This window comes from Corvus kubaryi, unplaced genomic scaffold (assembly GCF_017639235.1).
Source record: "Corvus kubaryi isolate FWS band 111438036 unplaced genomic scaffold, C.kubaryi_AGA036_p1.0 133, whole genome shotgun sequence".
Taxonomy (NCBI): Eukaryota; Metazoa; Chordata; class Aves; order Passeriformes; family Corvidae; genus Corvus; species Corvus kubaryi.
Window position 1 is genome coordinate 22,723,846 of NW_024580667.1, and position 25,198 is coordinate 22,749,043.

The following is a 25,198-nucleotide window of genomic DNA, read 5'->3' on the forward strand; positions in this document are numbered from 1 at the left end:
GGGCTGGGAACCAGGGTCACCCCATCCACCGGGTGCACAGCTCAGCAGCCCAGGGAATGTTTATGTCCTCTCCGTACCTACACCTCCTTTCATGGATCTGTCTGTCTGTGCATCTCTGTGACTGGAATCCTGACGTCAGGAGAAATTTTCCATGCTCTCCTTCATGGTTGAGCATTACAAACCTAAGAGTGAAAAAGAAAAATGCCATATCCATTCAGATGCATCCCTAGGGGGAAAATTACATTTGGGGGGTTGGTGGCTCCAAAAGCTGGTGGGATTTGCCCATTGCAGCTAAGCCTTGGTACGTGTTTTGTGGAGACAACGTATAAAAGAACCACGTCATATAATTGGTCCCTAAGGTCATTGTCCAGCCTGTGCTTTGCTATGGTACAAAGAAATGTTCATGCTGTCCATCTCCACCCATGCTGTGCTACAGTAAGTGAATGCTGGGGCATGGGAGGAACGCCCAAATCTTGGAGCAGCTCTCAGGGGCACTGGTAAAGGGCCCCATAGTCAGCCAGGGCATGGAGAGACGGGGCACTGTTGCACTACTGAGCTAAGGGTTGAAGTTTTTGGTTTGGGTTTGTTTTTTGGTTTTTTTTCCCCATGTGTTGACATTGCAGCCAGGATTTGCCCTTAGAGGTTTTGTTTTCTCATGAACAGCTGGACTTTAAACTTTAACATCTCTCCTGTAGCCATTTCCCACAAGAGCTGCAGGAATGCAGGCAGGCACCATTAGGCTCAGAGGGTAACAATGGCAAGGTGCTCTTGGATAACATTGTTCCTTCTCTCTGCCCTTTTCCTTCAGACAGAGCAGACAGGTATGGGTTTTGTTTTGTTGGACCTTTAATTCTGATTTGTGCTTCTGCTTTTCTAAAAACACCAGTAATTTTGTACCTCGTATAATGTTTACTTTGTAGCACAGGGTGACGTCACTGAAAACAGTCTGTTCCTTATTTTCTTTACATTTCTGCTGTTTATTTCATGCAGCTAAGTGAAAACTGCTGTAGGCTAATGGGGTAATGTAGTTTTGAAGTACCATCATTTATGCCAGGGTAATATTTTGTCTTTCCTTACAATTTTTAGAGTGAACCAGATATTAAAGAGAATTTTATTTTATATTTCTAGTTGCTGCTGAAATAAAAATAAGAGAGTCCTATGAAAGAGGCCTATGAAAGAGAAATAAAAATAAGAGGTCCTATGCTTGTTATAGCTTGAAGAAATTTATGTTTCTGTATCAATCCTCCATGGTTTGTCAAAAATAAGGAGGAGCCAGGCAAGGAAGAAAAAGGTGGTGATCTCTTAAGGTCAGAACACCCTGCAGAAGTTCACTGCCAGCTGTGCTGGATGTGGCAGAATCACTGCACAGCAGAAACGTGTGCTGGGGGTCAGATAGCATTTAAAGTGCAGAACAGAGTCATGAAGCTTTTCCTTTTTTAATATCATGTGCAAGTTTGTTGCTTATGGGGTATCCTTCAAAAAGGTAACTAAACATCTGTACAGAGTTTCAGAATAATTTTGCTATTCCTCTCACTTTTTCCAGATCTGTGATTATTGATTGTTTCAACCAGCAGTGTTGCCCCCCCCCCCCCAAACTGTATAAAAGAGACAAAACCCCAAATATTCCCTGCCCCAACACATTTACTTTCCAAGCACAGAAGAACTGACAAACACGTGCTGGCACACACATGGTCACGTATTGATTCATGTGGAAGCACCAGCTGCCCAGCTGGCAGGCAGTTTCTGATGGAGGTATCATTTGCAAAGAAGAGTTTTAAGATCTGTTAACTCTCATGTCTCTGGTCTCTCCTCCTCTTTACTCAAATCCAAAATATTGCTGTGTCTTCCACATAAACAGTGGTATGTGATGTAGCTCTCTTAACTACCAGCATTGCTGAGGGGTAGCTTTTATTTATTCTCTTTGAGAGAGAATTTATTGAGAACTCGGCCATGTCATGGCTCTGCTGCTCAGCAAAAAAAAAAAATTGCCATGAACTAAGACTGAAGAGCATCAGTTTGGATCCACCATCATAACTTAATACAACTAATAGTCACTTCTACCAATGAGTCTGAAACCCCTATGCAGTCTCCCAAAACATTTTATAATAATGTTTTTCCCCTTTCCCTGGCTGTGGCACTGCACTCTGCCCTGTATGTCTCATGTAGTAAAGTAATGTGCCAGGAAGGGCTTCAAATTCACCCTGCTTGGCGGGAAGTCAGGCATTCCCCAAAAGTAAAAGGTCACAACTCCTCAGCTGAATTTGGGCTAAGACAGAAGAGCTCTTTAAGTTCTATGGAAGTTCTATGTGTCAGAAACTCCAAATCAACCAAAATTATTTATCTTAAAAAAGAAAGTCAAAGTATTTAAGGAAATGAATCTAAGTACTTACATAGGTGTTTTGTCATACCATGTTCCAGTGTTTATATCAGCTAATGATGCAAACAGTGTTATCAAGAGACAGAGGCGTGCCAGCTCCCTATTTCTGGAGGAGGTCCTTCAAGGCAGCTTGGAAAGAGAATGCCTGGAAGAGAGATGTACACAGGAAGAAGCAAGAGAAGTGTTTGAAAATGATGAAATGCTTGTAAGTATTTTGTTTTCCTGCATGCACAATAAAAACTACTGCCTTGATCCTTTACTTAAGAAACACAAGACTGCTTCATTTCTTTGGATTTCTCTCCATGTGAAATCTTTGCATTTGCAATCTCAGCAGGTGGCAAGCAGGTGTCTTCCATGGTCAAAATGGAAATGAGGAGGTCAGCTCTGATATTTTTCAAGTCCTCTCCTGAAAATGATGTGTCATGCTCCTTATGTTACTAAATCACATGGTTGTTGTCCCGTCCTGACCACACACAGAAATGCAGCTTCAGTATCCCTTAGGGACCAGGAGGGGCAAAGAGGTGTTGGTCAGCAGAAGAGCATCTGAAGGGCAGCACAGAGGAATTCCAGCCACTCCAGCTAGTAAATTGGCTTCATCAGGGCCCATCTCAAATGCCTCTGTGCAAGTGCATGCAGTATGGGGAATAAATGAGAGGAGTTAGAGTTGTGTGAGTCACTGGAACAGGTTGCCCAGAGAAGGTGTGGGTACCCCATCCCTGGAAGTGTTCAAGGCCAGCTGGATGGGGCTTTGAGCAGCCTGGTCTAGTGGAAGGTGTCCCTGCTCACGGCAGGAGATTGGAACTAGATGATTTTTAAGGTCCCTTCCAACTGTACTAGTTTGAAAACAAACCAGTGGGAGGCACTAAGTCAGAATAACAATTTAATGGAAATTAAAGAAAAAGGGGAACAAAAAGGTAAAAGAAAACACTGTCAAACTGACAGAGTCAAGGTACAACCTGACACCCTGTTAGGCAGGGTGGTGGTAGCAGTCTGGTAGAATGGTGGCTGCAGTCCTCTGAAGCAGTGATCCTGTAGTAAAACAGTCTGCTCTTCCTCAGGAAGTCCAGTGGTGGCTGTGTAGCTCCTGTCCTCTGGAAATCCAGTGGGAAGCCGGTGTCTCTGGTGGTCAGCCTCAGCTTATATCCACGATGGGATGCTTGGTTCCTCCCTCTGGGTGGAGCATCTCACAATGGGGTAACGAGTCATGAGGCAAAGTGTTGATTAGGCTCATTAACAGAAGATAGTCCGGAGGGAGTTATCTCTGAGTCAGGCGGCAGGACAATGATGGGCAATTAACAGAAAGATAGTCTGGGGGGAGGAGGCAAGGAAACACTGCCCCGCCTGATTTCAACAGCTGATGGGGATGGTAATAGAATACACTGCAACCCAGGACACCAACCCAAACCATTCTGTGATTTTATGACTGGGACAGAGGGAATCAATGCACCAGCAAGTAGTGGGACCTATAGATAGAAGCTCACTTGGAGAGTAGCTGCAAATTCCCTTGCACAAGAGGCTCTCTGGACATGTACAGATGGATGCTGTGCTCTTTAATGGGACTCTGGGTGGAGTTTTGTTTGCAGGGAAAGTAGAGGAAGCAGCTGTAGGGCTGCCTATGGGTAGCCATGGTTCTTTGGGGAAGGAAGGGGTGGGCAGAGGTGTCCCTTTGGGGAAAGCATCAGGGCCAGCTGCAGTAGCCAGGGAAATGCAGGGCGCATGGTGGTGGTGACCAGTGGTGGTGCCCTGCAGCTCTGCTCTGTGCTGATTGCTCTGCCTCCAGCAGCACCTGTGGGGGCCAAGTGGGGTGGGACAGGATGGGGTCACTTCCCATGCTGCTGCACACCAGAGAGACAATAGCCAGCCAGTTTTTTCAGGAAACTGTATTGTTAAAGGATCCAGCTGTTCCTCTCTCGCCTGTGAAGTGCTTCTTTTCCTTTACAGCTTCTTAAGAAACAATAAAATAAGCAGAAGGCAAAGCCCCTCCCTTCTCATGCATATTTTGCTAGCAGGGCAGAAATCATAGGTGTGCAACTTTGTAAACATTAAACCGTTGTATTCTCTCATTACATGTTTTTGGTTTAGCAAAATATATATGGCATATTACATTACTTGAGAATTAAAATCTAATTTCCTTCTTTATTTTTTTTTTATCCAGAAAATGTTTTGGGATATCTACTATGGTAAGCTGGCCTCTTGCTTTCTCTCCTTCATAGTACTGTCACATTATGAACATTATGATTCAGTCTAATACTGGTTTTCTATGAGTTTGTTCTATGAGAAACGAACAGTCTCTGTTTATCATGTCTGCAGTAAAGCAGAAGGAAAATTCTTGATGTGAAATGATTTTTAAAAAGTAATATATAGGAAAAACTATTTAAAGCTGCAAAAATAATAAAAGTGGAAGGTGAGTAAAGGTTATCCCCGTAAATAGGCTACTTCTTTTCCTGAATCTAAAGCTGTTCTGAAACATGAGACAGTATGTTTTGCTGATACAACAGAGCAGCACAGTTTTACCAGCAAAATCTCCCAAATACAGAATAAGCACTTAAACCTGAGTGAGATAAAGAGGTATTAAAAGCTACTGAGTTGTCTAAAAACTCTGCACACTGGGATTGCATCATTCCCTGTCAGGTGCCAAGGTGAGAAACAAATCTGTAGAAGCTGAGAGCCTGATGTAATTAATGTCAGCTGAACATGGAGCCTGTGGCACCAGCTTATGGTGACTATGCCCTATTCCCTCCCTTTTTTCTGTATGCTTCATCCAAAGTTTTTCTCTTGTTTTTAACTTAGCTATTATTAATTTCCAATCTTAGGTTTAAAGAGTGGATAAGGAGGTGGCAAAACCAGCAGTCAGTAATAATTTTCTGCACAAGCCACTAAACCACTGAGTCCTGGGAATCATTGCATAGAAGAATCCCATCAGTGCTATAAATGTTAAGAAGAATGATGCTAAATATCTGGCATTTTATTACTTCTGTGAGGGAGGGATTAATTTCTAATTTGAGTCATTGGATATTTGGACTAAGCATGTCATGCAGGCTTCCTCTCTAGCCTAGGAGGAGAGAAAGGCAACCAGTTCAGAATGGTCCCTGCAAACAAGCTTAGCCACAATCAGGATACCTTACCCATTTCAGCCTCAGGGGTGGCTTTCTTGCTGTAATTAAAAGCCATGTTTTCTGTCTTCTTCCTAAAGAACAGCAGTGTGTGTTTCCTTCTTTGTGATGTTTCTCTAACATTTTGAAGAGTGGCTTCTTTCCTCCTCACTAATCAACCACAATTTTTCATCCTGTCTTCCAACAACCTCATTTTCTAAACCTCTGGTATGCATGTTGCTTTCCCCCAAAAGTCCAGGGTGCAGTGGATAAATCTTCATTGTGAGTAAAAGAGGGCTGGGGAGAAAGGCTGAGCACCCACCTAACTGCTGGGAAACCCACAAGCTCTGTTTCATACTGCTCCACCTTTGTCCCTTCAAGTCAAAACTGATGTGGTGGCATCTGCTGGATGTCTGCTGTTGGGGCACTTTGAGGTCACACTTGTTACAGCTGTTCCTGTAGAGGGTTCCTGATCCTCTTCTATCAACAGTAGAAACTTAGCCATTGACATCACTCTCTTTAAACATCATTTTCCAAAAGTCTTGTGCATGTCTTATAACAGTCTGCTCACTTAATGACAATGTCATTGGAGACATTTCTATTCTGTGATGTTCACTGATTCCCCCTAGGTCCCTTATCCTATAATATGATTAGATTTAAAGGGTTTGAATTATTTGATCCTGAAAAATGTATGTTGGTTTTTACTTACCACCTTTTTGTATTGCTGGGTGCTTACAGTTTAATAATTCCAGTAGCCTTTCAATAACAGAAATCAGGCCATTTTCTCTATACTTCCTTGAATCTTCTCTTTCCTCCTTTAATAAAGCTAGGTGCTGGATTTATTTCCGTCCCAGCATGCATTTCAGAGGCTTGAATCCATCTAGCTGCTTCAGGCTGCAGGGGTAACCCTTCCCTAGCTCCAGCTCCTCAATTCTGCCTGCTCACTGCGTAGGTGAGATCCCCCTAATTCACCCAAAACACCTCCCTGGAGGCCTACATTGTCCTTGGATGTGCTGGTGGCATCTGACTGCAGATGGGTTGAAGGTGGTAACTCTTTCAGCCAGTATTTTAGTACATCTAACACTCAAAGATATGTGTGCCCACAGCCTAATCAGATAGTGATTGGTGTTTTTTTCCCAGTAGCAGGCACAGTTTTCACTTTTCCATCCCTGAAATCAGCTAGGGCAGCTTGCTGACTGAGTTAACCTCTGTGACAGTGTTAATTTTTGGAAAGGTTGGACTACATGTCCCAGGTTAGGCTTTTCTGGCTTGCTTACTGATAGCCTATGCCTACAATAAGTAGTTGTTACTTGGAGCATGTTTTCAAATTGTTTAGGAGCTTGAAGGGAAACTGGCAGCTCTGCCTGGTGCTTCACTCATAGTGAGGACACCCTCTCATTTCAATGTTCAGTTCATCAGAAAGATTAGACTTGCTAGTGTCTGAGCTGCTGTATAATAATTGTGCAGATATATAAAAGTTACATTTCCTCCTATTTTGATGTTGTTTGCTGTACTCTTGCTACATAATTTTGATGCCAGATTTTTCTATCCAGTGCATATCAATCTAACATGGGAGACCTAAAACACCTGTCTCATATCACATTTGTAACAAAGCAGGAACTGTAACTCAGTCCTTTTCTCTGAATCCTCAGAGCATCCATTGTCCAGAAGAAGACTCTGCCTCTGGGCAGCTCCCAGCTTCTCTGACAGGGGCTCCGAGAGTGTCTCTGGAAGCAGACTTGAGCTAAAATAACCCCTGAGGAGCAGCTCAGTGACACTTAGCCCATTTCCTTCCAAACTGCTCTCACGACACTTCTCTGAGCAGCTCATGTGCCAAAAAGGGGGCTGTGTAATTTGGGATCAGTGGTGGTGACTCCTCCCTCTCCATTTCTTCAGGTGGCAGGAGGTGCTCCTCGAGCCCCTGCCAGCACAACGGCGTGTGTGAGGACAGCATCCGTGGCTACACCTGCACCTGTGCCGAGGGCTACGAGGGAGAGAACTGTGCTTTCGGTAAGGCATTGCCCCCCTTCTGAAAAGCCCCATCTCCTCCTGTCACAGGGTGTCCCCATGAAACCATACGCAGCTACCCCATTATGCCAGTTCCCATGTTTGTGGTTAGAACACACAGTTCTTGGCAGAGCAGGGGTGATGTGTGCTGCCTGTCCACAGAACATCATGGCATCCTGAGGTTACACAGGCTGTCCCTGCGCCCTGAGCCTCCCTTCTCTGGGGATGCGGCAAAAGGGCTGAAACCAAACCACCTCACGGGTAGACCCCAAAGCCAGCCCAGCCACTGCCACCTGCACTGCCTGACTGCTTGTCCTGCTGGGGTCCCTGGTGTGTGGCCTGAAGGACCAAAGCTGCAGTGCCAGAGTGGCTTCCCAGGCACCCTGGGGCCTCTGAGGCCACACACACCCACAAGACAGTCCCTCAGGACAGAAGGACTCCAGAAAACAAACGGTTTCCAGTGGAAGTGAGAAGCATTAAGTAAAACAGATGCTTTCTGGCACAGGAAAACCCTGGGCCAGCTACTACATTTTTACATCTGCCAGGTTCTTCTTTCCAGCCCTTACATCAGTATTTCTGCTGGTTCAGAGGTCCCCTGGGATGGGAGACGCCCTGGCTGCAGCAAGGCAGGGTCATTTTCTGTATAAGGGGTGTGACTGTGACCAGCTTCTGTGGGAGCACAGAAGGTGACACAGCTTGGACCAGTGCTGGGAACTAGATCATCTCAGTGTGAGCCTTAGGCAGCCATGTTATATGAGATTTTTTGCTACCTATGAGCTAGATCAAATAGCTGTTGTTTTGTGCTAAAGATTTAGGTGTTTGCCAAGCTATGGAAAATTGTGCATGTTTCAAAGTTCATACTCCCTTTCTTTTTTTCAAATCTTTGGTGGCTGATCATTTAAACGAGTGTGAAAAATGAGAGCTATGCGTTTTTTATTTCTCAAAACTAGAAACTTTAGTTGCCTTCTTCCTCAAGCAAAACTTGTCTTCTTAACATGTGCAACAGCTCCCCTCGCTGCAGGTACTTGGTGTTTTGCTTAAAAACCCATGGAATCCTTCCATGGATCGCTGCAGGTACTTGGTGTTTTGCTTAAAAACCCATGGAATCCTTCCATGGATTCACATGGAAGGCCCAGTTTGACCCATGGGCTGATGCTCTCCAGAAGTCAAAGGTGCAATGTCTGGTGCAGGGAGGGGCAGGGGGGAGCAGAGTTTGCAGTGAGTCTGTGAATGCTGCAGAGAATCAGCTCTCTCCAATTTCTGCATAACAAGGGGAAAAAAACCACCCAGTGGTAAATGCTATCAAGCCAGAGTCCCTACCCTCCTCCACACAAAGTGAATAAGAAAAAAACCAGTGCTGTGAAAGAATACTCCAGGTGAACTGTTGCCAATGTTTTTCCTCTGCTTGTTCTGTTTAGCTAAAAATGAATGTCACCACCAAGCAAAGGTAGGATGTGATCACTTCTGCTACCCAGGAAGTAATTCCTATCACTGTTCCTGTGCTGATGGCTATGAGCTTGGGAAGGATAAAAAACAGTGCATCGCATTAGGTAGGTGTGAGCATGGAAGTACAGGGGGCATCTCTTCAGGGCTGGGGTGGGCAGGGCACCGTCTGACATCCACATGTGATCAGCATGCTTCAAGCCTAAAGTGATGAGAATATTGCTGGGTAGAAAAAGAAGGAATCTAGGGACCACCACCCAAGATGCCAAATGGTAAAAGAAGCACTATTTGACTGGAGTAATTAAATATGAATCAGCAGAAAGGATTTGCTTTACTCTACATTTCTCTCACTGGACCACATTTTCCACTCCCATGTTTGGTAAAGAGTAATTCTGCTGAACACCTGTTTGCTTAGGAATTAGATTCAGTTGATTCCCATCAGGCAACCAACAGTCTGATAAATGAAGGGAAACATTTGCTGCCATATTAATTAGCTTGAAGCAGTAGTCCATTTCTTCAGTCTCCTACTAGGTATCTCATTCAATCTCATCCCCTTACAAAGTAGGTCTACTAAAAACACAGAAGTATACTTAGACATGTATCTGTATTAGCACAGGTGGGGCAGCCAAATCAGAGCTCAGCTGTAGAGCCATGCTTTTGGTGGTGATAGACTGATGTCCACACTGTGCACACTTCAGTGCTTTACATCAAAGTGGCTTAGTTCAATCCTGCGGACTAAGCACCCAACAGCTTTGAGAACAGGTCATGTATGCTCCTGGAAGGTGTCCTGTGGTTTAGCTTCACCTGAACAGAACCCAGTCTGTGGGACCCAAGCCCAAAGCAACCGGAAGTGTGACAAATGCAGATTTGTTTGGGTGATCCAACTGAAAAGTGTGTTGTTTGAACCAGATGAGAAAGGCACATATGCCCCAAGAGTGACAGCTGTAACAAGGACCAGCCAGGACGCACCATGTCTAGACTGGGCGACAGCCATTAGGTATTTGACACAATTTGAATACAGGACACAAAGATGAAAAAGCAAGCTGTGCTGATGGTTGGCTGGAGAGGAAGCCTCATTTCATTAGTGACAGGCACAGTGACACCTGGTCACTACAAGCCTAACGCAGTGACCCAAAATGTTCAGCCCATTGCTAAACTATTATGACTACAATTGCCAAACAAATTATTCCACTTTTCACCAGCTTAGAAATTGTCATTCTCCTTTTTCTTTCTGCAAAAACAGAACCCCAAAGTAAAAAAAACCAAGGTGGAACAAGATGGCATTTGCAGGTATTAGCTATCTTGAAATGATACAGCCTGAAGTTTTGATTTTTTTTTAATTCATTTGGTAGATGCATGTGCATGTGGCAGACTTCAAGACAGTGATAACCTTATACATGAAACCAGGAAGAAAAGTGATGAAAGATTTCCTTGGCAGGTATTCCTAGCAATTCATGAAACCTATCACTTACCCCCATATGCACAGTGCTGTCTATTGTCTTTTTGCGTTTTCTTAGGTACTACTGCTAAACTCAGAAGGGAAAGGCTTCTGTGGAGGAGTGTTGCTAAAAAGTAACTTCGTGTTGACCACAGCGGAGTGTGCCCTTCTGCACTCCTATTTTGAAATCAGGGTTGGTGCTGGTAGGTGATCCAACACATTTTCTCTTGCTGCAGGGCAAGAGAAGCTAAATTTTAAAACACCTTACTAAACTTCTTGCTGCATAAAAATATTGTTTAAGGAAACAAATATGCTATCACTTCATGTATGCACCTCAGTAAAGTATCTGAGCTAGAACTACTGCTGCCCCATGCTCCCCTATACAAGGCAAGCAGAGGCAACCGCCTCTCAAGCACAGTTCAGAACTCAGCACCCAGGGACCTGCTAAACATGGTGGATTTGGTGGTGGCTTTAGTTTCATGCCAAAATTCACATCAAAGTTGGGTATTCGTCCTTACTGCTGAAATTATGCATACCCCTACACGGCATTAAAAAGCTGCCAGTGTATTATTCCTCATTTCCCTTTATTGCAGCAGTTTCGATGAAGAGCGCCTTTAGTTACTCTGCTGCACGTGTTTCTCAGCACAACCAGGCAGCTTGCATGCAGCTTTCAGGTCTCTGATAAACTATTCCTAAGAGCACTGAAATGTCATTACTTCACAGGGCCTAATGGAACAAGTGGAACTGGAAAGATAATGCAAGTTAGCGAGAAGCACGTACACATCCGGTATGACGAAGACACTGGTGAGAACAACATTGCATTACTACAGCTTCAAGAGCACGTTGAGTGTGACAACTACCACCTCCCTGTGTGCATCCCTGAAAGAGACTTTGCAGAACATGTTTTAATTCCAAAACTGGCTGGGACAGTCAGTGGCTGGAGAATGGAAGGTGACGAACTTCAAGGTGAAGAGCTGCAGGTTTCCTACCTTCCTGCCGAGGACTGCAAACAAATACTCAACATCAGCCTCACAAACAGGCAGTTTTGTGGGCACCTTCAGGAGGCCGTAGGCAAACGCCTGGCTGGAGGAAGCTTTTTGGCTACTGAGTATAAGGGCACGTGGTTTCTGACTGGTATCCTGGGCTCCTGGCCACTACAGGATGCTGACTGGGAAACATTGCTTTTCACCAACACTGCAAGGTATATGATATGGGTTAAACACAAAGTAAAGTAAGACACAAACACAACCAACTCTCAAGCACCGAGCCCCTACCAATCATTGCAAGGAAACATATGGATGCAGCCAGTACCCCCCTTAGACTCTACTACAGCTTGCAGCAATGGAAGTTGCAACAATGGCATGTATTTAACTCCAGTTTATACAGAAAAGCCTGTTTGTCTTTCCTTCTGCTGACACACTACAGTACTGTGAAAGTCACGATGCAGTAAACCTAGTTGTTTAACTAAAAACTGATTTAACTTCAAATTTCCTAGAACTGTTCATCCTAAACCTCAAAACATGTTGAATATTTTTCTGTGATTTTAAATGTTGCTAGTACCCTGAGGTTTGATTCAGCAAAGTCGTATTTTTATTTCAAGATCCATATAAGTAAAACTTACAAAGACATGGGGAATGTCAAGCTTTTAAATGTCTATGTTGAGGTAGGACTTGACACTTTCATCATGCTAAAAAATGCTTCCCCTCATACATGGAATCTATGTTTTCCCTTGTGAATGATGTCCATGTCAGTTAGAGGGTAAAATAAAACCTTTCTAAGACAGAAAAGAAAAAAATGTTTAATTTCTTTTAAAAATAATTTTGAACCCCCAAAACTACAATCTCATCAGTCTGGACAAAGTTATATTGTACCACCCCCAAACAAACCAACCAACCCCCAGGGTAGTAACACTTAAAATACTGGATCCAGTGTTTTCCCCAGAAGCAAAATAAAACAGAGTTTGGATAATTTAGCTACATCAGCTTTTGTTCATCATAATAAAAATTAAAACAAAATATGACCAGAATTTTAAAAAAATCCCAAAGCCATCTGTGGGCACCTACCACATGTACTTGAACCCATAAGTATTACTGACACAGTAAAGCTTTTGGTGTCAAACACTTCTCTAGGTTTTAGAGAAAGTTTGAAGAGAGTATTTAATACCAGCAAGATTACTGAGACTTAAAAAAAATTGGAAACCATAAAAAAAAACATTATTCCCATTCTGAAGAATGGATTAACACAAGTAACAAAGGCTGATACTTCTTCCTGAAAGATAAACACAGAAATAGTAACACAAAGTACTTTATAAATGCTTTTAAGTAGTTCAGAAGGAATTTGGAATGCTTTGCTTTATTTCTTCATGAAGTACTTTGAATGATCTAGAAAGCCTGTGGAAACTACCATTTAAAAGTCAGCATTTCATCTCAATGCACTTTGTAACACTGGCAGCCTTGGTCATTCTGGGAAAGGAGCCACAAACAGTTCCTGGTATTTCAGTCCTGGATAAGAACCAGGTCATTTACAGTGTTTTTGGGGTGACAGGGAGCAGTTCCACTGGGCAAGCCGAGTATCTGAAGAGTACTTGAATAGCTAAGATGCAATACTCAACAACACACTGTTGACAATGGAGGAAATGGGTTCTGCTTGCTGACCACAAGCTTCTGATGCTGATGGGATATGTAGCCTTTAATGTGACCCTGGCAGAAGGAGAAAAAGGCGGTGTTAGTACTTGGAGCTGGTAACACAGTCCCCACAACCCAAGCAAACACCTACAAGCTAACCACAGCAAAGCTGTGTATGCTCAATCACCACTGCACTACTGTACTTAAATATCCATGATGGTCCAATTTATATAAGTGGGTCTTAGAGAGTAAGCAGAAAGTTGGAGCCACCATCACGTTTGTATACAAAAGGTGCTGTCAGACACAGAGCTGCTTGCCAGGGCCCCCTACGCATCTGCTTACACTGCCTTGAAGAGACAGAGCTCTACAGAAGTGTTTCTAAATTCACTCTTGTTCACTTTAAAATGAGGATTTTAATTAATTAGTATCCATAACTAATAAACTAAATGACATAGTACTTCCTTTTCAGACATGGTGTTGTAACAGTGAAAGAAATCTCCCAGTGACCTAGACCACACCAAATAATGTTTCAGAAACAGAGAAGTGGTTAACTTTCTGGCTGACACTGCAATGATGCTTCAAAACCTGACTTAATACAAATATTTAGATTTCAAGCTTTTATCTGTTCATAAGTAGTTGAGATTCTTTCAGAGTAAAAGACAAATGTGGAACAAAACCAAAGAAATCTAGCTCTATTTTTTTCTAATTTGGGAAGATCAAAAGTCTCCTACTTCAAATGCAGAACAAATCTTTTTGGTGCCACTTAAAAGGCTTGTATTTTTAAATCAATGTTTATGCATATATAGATATGTCAGTATTGAACTCATAATGTGAAATTCAACTTCAATTTTAACTGATTCCTGCAAGAACTAGAGGAAGTCCTCAGGGCAAATGAAAATATTTCCCTTTGAGGACAAGTTCCTCAAAAAAACCACATGAAAACCTGGGACTACTGATGTATTTTTTGTCATAAACTTTTATTCTCTATCTAGTATTTTTTACTGTTGGAAGTCTGGAAGCACCAGACAATGAGTGGTCAACACGTACCAAATATATAAGGTTAGCTAAAATACACTGGACTTCATCAATATCAACATCATCTACTTGCATGAACTTCAGAGCAATCAGAAAAGCATCTAGAGATAGCTGATGGGTTTTGAGTAGTAAATATCTGAAAGAAACAACAGGAAAAGAAGTGTTATTGAGAAATAATAATTTAAAAATTCTGTTTCTTAGAAAAATGGCCTGTCTACAATAAATTTACCTTAACAGGAAGTCAGCTCTCTCAGAGACAATTAAGGAGCATATACAATTCTACCCCAGTCCCAGCTGAAACCATATTAAATCTGCTTTTGCAAAAGTTAGGTTTTTCTTATGCTTACACTTTCTTGAAGAGATTCCTGTATGTGATGATTTTCAGCTTCTCAAGGATAAGAAAGATTCCACATCGAATAAAGAAGGTCTCATGCTTTGTCAGAGCATCATTCAGTAGGAGAAGATTTCCTTCACTGCAAGGATAAAGAAAAGAAAAAATGAGAAGGTCTTACCCCAATGAGAAAAAAAATTACCTGACTTGGTAGGAATATGCCTCCCCTGCCTTCCTCAACCACCCCAAAGAAACACTTTTTACTTAATATTTTTTGAACACAAAGCAGCAAAACAAGCACCGTACCTCACAGACTTTGTTACTTCAGCAAACTGCATAAGGTCATACTTTTTTAAGAGCTGAACTGTTGGCATATGGCCCTGAAAAATAAATGGTGTCCAAGTTTTCCAGGGTAAAGTCAAATGCATTTTAAATAGAATCTGCTAAGCTATAAAAAAAAATTGTTAAGAGAAAAAGAGGAGTATTTAACCACTTTTTTATGCTACAGAATAAGAAGTGAATAAAAGTTATTTGTAAGACAACCTCCTTGTCCCTCTCGAACACCTCATAGCACAACTCACAGTAACTACTGATTTATCATGATTTAGGGACTATTAATACTTAAGGTTAGGGAGCAGCTATCAAACTTGTAGAATCAAGATCCTGTGACATGAGGCCTTGGCAGATTGGAATTCTATGTCATGGCTGTATGATCTAATCTACAAACAGAAGAACCGTGGGAATCCCAAGCATTTCCACAGGAATACAAGCAGTACCTCAGCCCTGTCAAGTGCTATCTCAGTCTGTAACAGATCTTTTCTTTCCTATGCCTCCATGCAGAAATAAAAATGTGCTCTCAAAAAACAACCACCACCACCATGCCCCTCCCCTCCAAAAAAAGAGAGAAAGGTTAAATTTAAAGAAACAAAATTAATTCTTATTGTTAGATCAGGTAAGATTGAAGCATCTACAGAATCAAGAAGAAACGTTGTTTTTCATCCCCTGCACAGCAAAGATCAGAATGCACATTGACTTGGTCAGACTTTAGTTACATCATGCTATGCTGTTGCTAACTCCTTTCCTGAATGGAGGATTAGCTGAGAGCAGAACTGAGCAGGTTTACTGAGAGCTGTTAGGAACAAAAAAACAATATACAAGCTATTTTAGTACAGTTTGAAGTTAGTGTTAATGTTTGGACTCTGATTTTAAAAAAGCAATTGTAAATACAACGACCTTTATCTAGTTTCTCTAATGCCTCTTGTACACTAAAACTGGTTCAGAAAAGCCACAGTAATTCTAGGCACTAAAAGACACACCAGTTTAAGGCAGCCAGTCAGGACTGGAACAAAGTTTTTAGGAAGACTATTAGTAAGTTTTCCTTTATCAACCCTACCACAATTGATCTGAAAACAACCACTAAGAAAGTCAACAAATTAAAAAAGGAAAACAGAAGCCAATTATCGTACTCACTATACTGCCCCTTTACCCACTTGACATAGCAAGGGACTGGAAAGGGAGCATTGAATGGAAAAGGCAGGGAGGTCACAAACAGGTCAGTGGGAAGGTGGAAAATGGCAACTCAGTAGAGGCAGGTCATAAGAGCATTCTCCACGGGTAATTTTGGTAACAGGGCCAGAACAGGAAACTCTAAAATCTAGTTCCTGTCCCCTCAGTTACAATGAATTAGTACTCAGCATAATCCACTAATTCAGGGATACACAAATGTTAGCACAGCACATGGGAATGGACAGGAACAAGAAACAGATGTGCTTAATTCTTTTAACAGAAATACGAAATGATAAAATAGTAACAAGTCTTCACTGATTTTTTCAAAACCAAAACGCTCTGCCTCATGACCCTTCTGAGATGCCTCAAGTGGGAAAATGCATGAGATACAAATAGAAAACCCAAAGACAGGCTGCAGCTGTGGCAAACCCCTCTCAACAGTCCTTAGCCATCTGTTTGCACATCTTTCTTTCTTCCACCAGGTGAAAGAAGCAGACAAATTTGTTCTAGTGAATCTGCATCTTCCCTGACTTTTGTGTGCAGTTGATCAGCAGAGAGGCACTCTGCTGTAAGACAGAAGTTACACTGTTGAGTGCTTCACCAAAGAATTCAAATATATCTTTATTATAGTAAGATCAGGTTGCACCCTTAGAAGGCGTGGGAGAAAGGCAGGGGGAAAGGAGGGATGGGTTGGTTTTGTTTGAGGTGGAGTTTTCTCATTTGGCTGTGTTTTTTCCCTTTCTGTGTTGCTATAAATGACAACTCAACACTTTTTGCCCTCCCACAACAAGGTGTGCATATGCTGGCTCTTACAGGGGTAAAATAGCCTCTGAATTCCAGTAAGGAAAAATCAAGAAAATACTGAGCATCAGTTTTACTATCTGCATGTGTAACCCCTTCCCCTTATCTAGGAAAGTAGTATCTACTCACCAACAACATTTTTACCGGCAGCAGGTAGATCAAAATCATTCTTTTGTTCTTCTGGCTTGATCGGTGACAGTGCTCAAAGGCAAATGACAGATACTCTTCAGCTGCAAACACAAGTAACATGAATCAACAACAAAAACGGATTAAAGCTGTAACCCAAATTCTGTGCTCAATATCCATCTCCAGCTTGAACACATGACATTTGAAATTGTATAAAAAAGCATCATACTACTCAAAACACATAAAGGAAAATTGGAGATTCACACAAAATACAAAGTATTACCAGAAAGATAAGTTCTCTTTCAGAAAGTCAAAGAAAACTTGTCAAGGTCTTGATGTCAGACATTACAGTTACAAGTAATACTGGAGTTTTCAGCTCATTTCAGTAATAGTATTGTGCTCCTATTACAGAAGTAGAAAATCTCAAAAAGTGCCGGTAATACACTCTATTTCCTAAATTCAGATTAGGTTCTTCAAGAGATGAAAGCTGAATGCAATGCACACATCACCTGAGCTGCAGAAACGTGCCAGTAAGACCACACAGCATATAGCATGAAGATCTCTCAGCAGCTTCCACTGATGGAGAAAAAATGATAAGCCTGACAGGCAGAACACACTGTTTGAAGTAACAGAACCAGCACCAGAATAGATGTTGGTCGGATTTCAGTTAGTGATGAAGCTGTGCACCTTAGCTCTAGATGCATTTCTGTTAGTGAAATCTATTAGAAATCTGGGAAATGCAGTTTCTACATCTTCCAAAATCAATCCCTCAAGAAACTAATTCTACATTACAGTTTGCTGAAGATTTCCTACGTGGCACACAGCAACCTGAAGAGTTGAAGGATCCTCTGTGAAACTTTTACAAACCTATTGTTTTGGATGCTTATACATTTTGTAATGCACACACACAATGCATAAGACTGCAGGGAACTTCACTGACACAAATATTTTAAAGCTGGGCATATACTACAATTAAAAGTGTCATGTAATGTCATCCCTGTTTTGTGTCAGCCTGTGGGTTTTGGACCTTTCAGCATGAATCTTCCTTTGCTCAATGCAATTACAACTGCACCTGCTACTCACACTTTGAGTCACACAAACACACACCTTCAGCCAGGTTTCAGGCCAAGCAGCAAGATTTTAAACGTGTCTTACTGGCACACAGTACCTTGCTTAAAGTCACTGTCAAACATGGCCTTGCGTCCAACATAGTATTTGTATGTAACTCTCTGTGCCATGCTATACTCATCCTTCAGATTTGAGCTGTCAATTGCTCTTATTAAGGGCTTACAGAGATGGAGCTTGTTGATCTGTTAAAAAAAAATTGCATTTTAATCAGAGTGTAGATAGACAGTATCATATACAAGCAGGGTGGGTTTGACTTAGAATATGAAGTACAAAACACAGCTTACCAGACTTGCACCCTACCTTAAAATAAATTTTAAACAGCTGATTCACGAGAAACAACATGCCCCACTTTTTGGAGTCTTCGATGCCTGCTCGACTGTCACAAGAAAAAAGAAAAAACCTGCTAGTACTGAACATTGTAAGAAAATAATGACTTTTTCCTTACAGTAAATTCATTCCATAGATATTCACTCCATGGTATTTTTAGGGTAAACACAGGTGTAGCACTGCTATATATTTTCTCAACGTAATGAAAAGATGTCATGCAAAATATTATTCATCTGCATCAGGGTCCTCACTCCAGTCTGCAGATAACACATACACAAGCACAGTGGTGGCTTATAATACTCAAGGTGAAAGAAACACCAGAAAAAAACCACTTTTTCCACTTCTGAAGTGTTAAAATTGCTAGCACTGGGAACCAGTCACCTCTTTTCCATCTAATTCTAATGGAGCAAACTTCACAACTAACAGAGCACAGAAGCATTAATCATCTTTCCTGAGAAGCAGACACATAATCAGTCCCTCCCAACAATACCTGCTAGGAATGCTCAACCTGAAGTGAGGGCTCTCCCTCTGTAGTTAATAGTCAAGAGAGAACAGACTATAAATAAGAAGACAAGCCTCAGAAGTGTTCATTCAAAGACCCGTATATGGTCTAAGTAAGCTGGAAAATCTAAAGCAAAGTTCATTAAGTTCTTAACAATTTAACAGTGCAAGCTCAATAGAGGATCTTTCACTTACGTGTCACTGGCACAGACTCGAAAGCAGCCCATCAACAGTTCTGCTGCTTTTTCCAACATGTCACCAACTTTGCTTTTCCCTTTCTTCACAAGCTGTTGATCTGCCTAGCATTACACAGCAAGAAACAATATGCAATTCTACAACATGGTTTACTAGGCTGCAAAGTTTAGTTCTTAACACAGCATTTTATAAAGTATTATAGCAAGACATCAGCCATGGCTGCTATCTCCCAAATCTAGAAGGCAGTCAAACTCACAGAACAAAACACTCAGAGAGGCTCCTGGACATGTACCAAGCCCAACGTACAGAAGGACAGTCCTTTGAAAACAGCACTGATCACTATTGCCTTTGGTATCACTCAGCTTAATGCAGGTCTCAGAAACCTAAATTCAGGTTTAATACCTGAATTGGAGCATTAACACTTCAACTCAAGCGTAAAAAGACCAAGAGCCTGCAAAAATTATGGAGTTTGAGTCTTAGCATTTATAACTTAGTTTTTCTCCACAGCCACAAATACTAGATTTTATTTCTAACCCATATTCAATACTTTCCAGTAATAAGACACACTGCTGGGACTTGAGACTTCCAGAAGAAAGATAAAACATATGTTACAGCAAGAGAAAAAAAGAATTCAGGTGTCAACATATGGGAAAGATCCATGCACTGATTAATGCAGAACTTCAACAGAAAAAATATATCAAGTAGATATTTATTACATGCTTTCTAGAAGGTGTTATTACAGTGTTTGCATTCTCACTAGCTGAAATGTGAAAAAAAGAAATGGAAATGCATCCTGCTGCAGAAGTCTTCTCTGCATCCAAATCCTCTGAATACACTAAGGTTAGAAGACAGAGTTCAAACACTTCCAGCATTGACTGATTCAACAATTCCCTTTCTCATGCATCTCAGAGATACAGATTTCCCTCATTCAGACTGAGAATTGAGACTTGTTACAGAGCAGTCACACACATGAAAAATACTCCCTGTGCCAGCATTCCACATGTGTGGTTTTGTGGGTAAGTGGGCACCAGAGAGTGACGAGGGGATGAATGCTGAAAATACTGGATATTGTCAAACTCTAACCTAACTTGAACTCCAGCTTCAACTCTTCAGGTAAAGTGACTAGGAACAACTCTGCCACTTGCCTTGGCCTAGCAGTTCTCAATAGGCTGGTGAATTGAAGTAGCTTGTATAGGGATCTGAGAAAAATAATGTAAATTTGGGGATTATTTGCACGTCAGCAGTTGTATGGGCTCACCAAAGGCTCCAAAGAGCATCAAAAGTGGTGCAAATATTTGGAAAAGGGGAGCAGAAACTTCCCTCTTCAGATGTATTGAATAGTTAGATCAGCTTGGTTGTCTGTGATACCTCCAATTTCCACCAAATCCTTGGGATAACATGGAAATAGCGACTTAAGCCATGTGCTACTCAATAAAGAAAATACTTATCCCTTCATAAATTCTAAGCAACTGCTGGGAGTTGCATTCAGGTCCTCAGAACCCCTCTAGTTCCATCTGCAAATGGGAGGTGGGCAGACTGAGCAACTAATTTTTCAACAGAACTGGATGAATTTAGTGTGTCAACAAAATCCTAAACAATGAGTTAAAGAGAACTGAGCAAAATTAGGCTGTGTAATAAAGTCTAAAAATATTTCTATTGTGGAAATACCAAACAGACAAAAGTAATGAGGTTGTTAATCAGATCTACTTACATTATTAGCAAAAATTCGAAGATCAAGGGCTACAGAATACATAATAGGTAAGGCCCTGGAAAAGAAAACCATAGTATACTTAGTAGGTGCAAATCAAGCAATATGTAACACATGAGAAACAAGCAATTTATCTTTTTTTTGCTAGTTGGTCATACAATTAGGAAAGTATATGTTAACTTTTAAATAAAGAAGGATGCACTTAAAAGGACAGGTCTTCAAGATCTCAGCATTTCAGAAATCCTACACTACAATAATTATTTCTAAAGTCTTTTTTACTGTGGATTTAATAAAATACCACTTCTCTTCAAACAAATCCTTCATGTATTTACACAGGGACCATTGTACTTAATTAAGCTCCGACATTTAGTTTTCACACTTTGGGACATAAAAACTCAACCAGGCAACAAAGCCAATTAGGCTTGATTTTAGCATCACTGGGGATAAATAAAAACTATAGGTATAATTTTAGTTTCACTACTATGGTACTATACTAGGAAAAGATGAGTCTATTTTGTAGCAGCTTTCTATGATATACTCACCAATTTTCTTCTTTATGCGCCTGAAATGCTCGCAGGAAAGATGTATTGTTTAGGAAAATTTAAAATGCCATGAAATGAAGCACAGATTTGAGAAATAGCTGTTCAATGGTACCATATATGACTTCATGAAAGATGAGAAAACAAAAAACCATCAAGAAGTTGAGGAGTTGAGTTGCAGTATGGAAGAAGGTGAGCACAGCCACTTTGAGTGGCAGCAGCAGCAAGAAACACTGGCCAGAGATAAGATAGAAGCTTCTTTATCTTCCCCTCTAGCCAAGTACAAACTGCAAGGTATTATAATGATTTGAGACTCTCCTATGTTCTGGGAGAAATTAATTTTCTAGTTTAGAGACAAGTGCCAAATTCCTTCTTAGCCATACAGAAAGCTGGAAGAGGAATGTATCTGCATTTCCTTGCTCAGAAACCTGAACAGCTGAAGTATATTTGGAAGCAGACCACATTCTATTAGGTTTTTAAAAACCATAAAGAGAATCTAGTCTACAATAACTTAATCTGAAAACAATATACAAGATTTATGGAAAAGGATATTGGACAATAACTGTTTGGCATTTGTATGCTTCTATGAAGTCATGGTTTGCAACAGCATAAGTACACCTGTCAAACAAAAGATGCATTAGTGCATCAGAAAATATACATAAACCAAATATTTATTTTTGTGTCCTACCAGGCATGAAGTTTTACAGTTTATTTAAGGCACAAAGACATATGATTAGAAACATTCCTAGAAAACTAGCACAAGTATTTTAATAGAGCACTAAGCTTGATAATTGTAGAAAACAGATCCTAGAGAACAGTAGGTATTTATTTTGTATAAGCTAATGCTTGTTGAAACTGTCATCAAGATGAAACTAAAAAAATCCAAGATCGTTGAAAAAGACTAGGTGCAGAAAATTATTAAGTAAAACCTTACAGATTTGCTTAGATGCTAAGCTCTCTTAAGAGTACTTTTATGATTATAATTCCCTTTAAAAAATATTTATTTCCCTTACTTATTTCACTCTAAATTCTTGTGTAGCTAGTAGGCAGAGCAAGGGAAACAGAAGGCACTGATGCCAAAGCTGTGCTGATGGCCATACACAGATGACAGCCAGGTACATAGAGCAAACTTTAGGTGGAGAGGAAAAATAAATCTTTATTTTCTGCAATCCTAACATTATTTTTAAGAGTAATAAATACCAAGTTTTCAGGTGTAAGCCCTTTAAAACAGGCAAGTAAACTTAAGGATATGCTTCCCCATCCCTGCTCTACACCTCACAACTGACTTTACATTCTGGGCCCATCTTTACCTTAAGTGGGCTGCAAACATTTCATCATATGGTGATTCCAAAACTTGTTGACACTTCTCCTCTGGAGATGGAAGCTAAGTGTACAATAAAGCAATAAAACATTAAAGGAACATCCAATGCACCAGAAACAGAACATCATATGCATATTTTGTCATGGCATTTCTCACGGATTTGTTAGGGTTGGAAGGGACCTCTGGAGATCATCTAGTATGCACCTCCCAGAACTTAAATTACATTAACAATCATATCCAGAGTAATGAATTGCTAGTGTGCATTCTGTCTCCAGAACCTGAACAGAGCCAGCCTTAAATAAAAGCATCCAAAACACACAAACACCAGGTCCTTACTACTCACTGCTTTTTCCTCCATAGTGCCTTCCACTGTGCTATGCTAGTAACTAATGCAGACCTGGTCAGAAAGGACATTCAAAACTGTATTTATCCAGAAAACAATTCAAAGTGGAACACAAAGAGCCAACCAGAAAACAAAAATTATATATAGTATCCTTGTAAGCAGAAAAGGGAAGCAAACCTACAAGGGGATCCTGCCTCGGCCTGTGAAACAGATTTCTGAGGTTCCTCTCCAATGGAAAGGAACCCACACACAGAACTAGGAAAACTGAAAGTAAAACAAAAGGTCAAAAACCAGATTCTCACCTGTAGCCTTGGGTTTGCAACATGTGGATGTTTAAATGATACTAATTCTGCACAAAATGTTCCGTCTCTGGTCTCAATGGCTTCTTGTACCTACCAAAGTAACCAGTCACATTACAGAATAAAACCCAGTAACAGGCACACAACATATTTATACAACTACAGAAGCCACCATCTAGTTACCACTGTTCATATATATTAACATCAAATCAAATGTGAGATTTTAAAGGTTTAAAACTGAATAAATAATTTTGTATTTCCAATACACCTGTTTTTCAAAAAGGTCTCAGGGAGAAGGTAGAGAGAACACCATTGTGGTTTTATGCTTATTTGTAGGATGCAAACATACGTATGTACATGGGTTTAGGATTGTAAAACAGCAGCCAACAGCCAGATTTGAAGCTTTCTAAAATTCCAGTTAGAGCTATAGGCATCAAACACGTATGTGAAGGCACAATCTTTGAGTAATGCTTTAAAACAAGGACATTTAAAATGAAGATTTAACATGTAGATATCACTTCAAAGGCAATGTCTGCTATCAGATTGATAGTCTTATATCATCAAAAACATAGAATGTTTTTGAAACCTGCTAAGACTGTAAATATTATATTCTGTGGGAGAATGGTTTAATTCTGCTTCCTGCTAAAGATAACTCTTTGTTAAAAATAGTCTGCCTGGACAGATTATTGTGAATCAAGGTGGAAATTTCTTCACTTGAAGTAGCTTTAGGTATTGCTTCTTAAGAGTTTCTTTCCCACTGCTTGTGCTTTATTTGTCATATTTTTGTGTCCCAATATGAAAAAAAAAATCTTTTTGATGTATGGAAAGCTCATACCAAATGGGAAAAAACGCCATAGACTAAAACAGCAACAAAAGATGGAAAATGAACTGCTTAAACTTCTTCAGAAATTTGTGTTTAGTTTTTATTGCAGGAAAAAGAAAAGATAATTTGATGTTTGTAGATAGTTTTTCATATTAAATGTTCAATGGACTGTCAACCGAACAAGACGTGGACTTTTTAGAGCAGACCGCTATCCTAGGAGATCTCAGATGCTCCATTTTTGGAGACTAAAACCCAAACAATTACTCCCTTCTTGTGCCTTCTCTTAATTGGCTTAACTGATGCCAGATGAAGTGAGTAAGATGGTAACAGTGATGAGATTACGATGGTGCAGCAAGAACCCTCCAGAGTGGACACACGAAAAGCTTGTCACTGGCAGCTCCGTCCAGCCGGTGTGCCCGGGGCTCCGCTCCTGCCCCTCCACCCTCCATGTCAAAGTGTGTGTCCGCACTTCTGGACATCTCAGACCCCTGTATTTCTCGAATCCCTGAGCTGCCCTTGTTCCTGGACACACACACAACCTTCCGTGGAGGCTCTTACAGATAAGTTTTCTCAGAAACCTCCACACTTTTCAGGCATTCCAGGTGTACATCCTTGGCACTCAGACGGTGTGCTTCACACACGCTGAAGAAACATATTTTTCCACCACATCACTTATCCTACGTTGCTGTAACTCTTAACCAAGGCAGCATATTTACAGCAAAGAACACACGCGCATACTCAAACAAGGCCCACAGATTAATAAAAAAAAAATTAATAAAAAATCTTGCTTACTTGCTGCAAGTACTGATTTATGGTGATGTGCGCCATTAAAGGGTAAGGAGATGAGGCGGGAGCCCCACACCCGTCCCGCCCTGCGAGCCCCGGCACTCCCGGAACTCCCTCAGCGTTTCCGGATCCCGGCGCATCCGACGGCGGCGGGAACAGCCCCGAGAGTCACGTGACAGCCGCCAACCGGGTCCGCTCGCCTCTGCCCCGCCCACCGCGGGCTGGGGGCGTGGCTTACCTCGGGTAGCCAATGGGAGTGAGCGATGGGCGGGGCAGAGGGCGCGCGTCAGCGGTAAGCCGCGTGCGCTGGGGCGCGGCCCGCAGTTGGGGGTGCCGGTCGGTGGTGGCGGGTGTCGCTGCCCGTTAAGCCTTTGGCTTGTAAAGGAGGCGGGCGGCACAGCCACCCTGTGGCAGGAGCCCAGTGGCGGAGTGGCCCAGGAATTTTCTC

General features: G+C 41.4%; 2 protein-coding genes across 2 annotated transcripts; one reads left to right on the forward strand and one right to left on the reverse strand.

Moving 5' to 3' along the window:
• The first annotated feature begins 692 nt into the window (after positions 1 to 692).
• On the forward strand, positions 693 to 12,335 carry PROZ (protein Z, vitamin K dependent plasma glycoprotein). The gene is made up of 8 exons (XM_042039122.1): positions 693 to 821; positions 2,419 to 2,582; positions 4,533 to 4,557; positions 7,366 to 7,479; positions 8,895 to 9,026; positions 10,272 to 10,357; positions 10,437 to 10,560; positions 11,081 to 12,335. Exons 1-8 carry the CDS (start codon positions 755 to 757, stop codon positions 11,590 to 11,592), a joined length of 1,224 nt encoding a protein of 407 aa, XP_041895056.1. The 5' UTR covers positions 693 to 754; the 3' UTR covers positions 11,593 to 12,335.
• On the reverse strand, positions 11,925 to 24,923 carry PCID2 (PCI domain containing 2). The gene is made up of 14 exons (XM_042039135.1): positions 24,757 to 24,923; positions 23,145 to 23,234; positions 22,489 to 22,562; positions 21,731 to 21,796; positions 21,182 to 21,223; positions 20,643 to 20,697; positions 18,932 to 19,035; positions 18,209 to 18,284; positions 17,949 to 18,090; positions 16,784 to 16,884; positions 14,654 to 14,727; positions 14,364 to 14,489; positions 14,029 to 14,152; positions 11,925 to 13,056 (listed from the first exon to the last, which is right to left on the reverse strand). The coding sequence occupies exons 1-14, from the start codon at positions 24,790 to 24,792 to the stop codon at positions 12,964 to 12,966; spliced, it is 1,203 nt and encodes a 400-aa protein (XP_041895069.1). The 5' UTR covers positions 24,793 to 24,923; the 3' UTR covers positions 11,925 to 12,963.
• Positions 24,924 to 25,198: the final 275 nt, after the last annotated feature.

Bases quoted from the DNA above. Each gene is read 5' to 3' on its own strand.
- PROZ (XM_042039122.1), top strand. From the start codon at position 755: ATGGCAAGGTGCTCTTGGATAACATTGTTCCTTCTCTCTGCCCTTTTC. The intron at 4,558-7,365 runs GTAAGCTGGCCT...CCATTTCTTCAG, and splicing joins GTTTTGGGATATCTACTATG to GTGGCAGGAGGTGCTCCTCG. The intron at 9,027-10,271 runs GTAGGTGTGAGC...TTCATTTGGTAG, and splicing joins AAAACAGTGCATCGCATTAG to ATGCATGTGCATGTGGCAGA.
- PCID2 (XM_042039135.1), bottom strand. From the start codon at position 24,792: ATGGCGCACATCACCATAAATCAGTACTTGCAGCAA. The intron at 21,224-21,730 runs ATATCCTTTTCC...CCTAAACAATAC, and splicing joins TGCCAAACAGTTATTGTCCA to ATCTTTCCTGCGAGCATTTC. The intron at 19,036-20,642 runs GTAAGTAGATCT...GTGTAATGCTAG, and splicing joins TTCGAATTTTTGCTAATAAT to GCAGATCAACAGCTTGTGAA.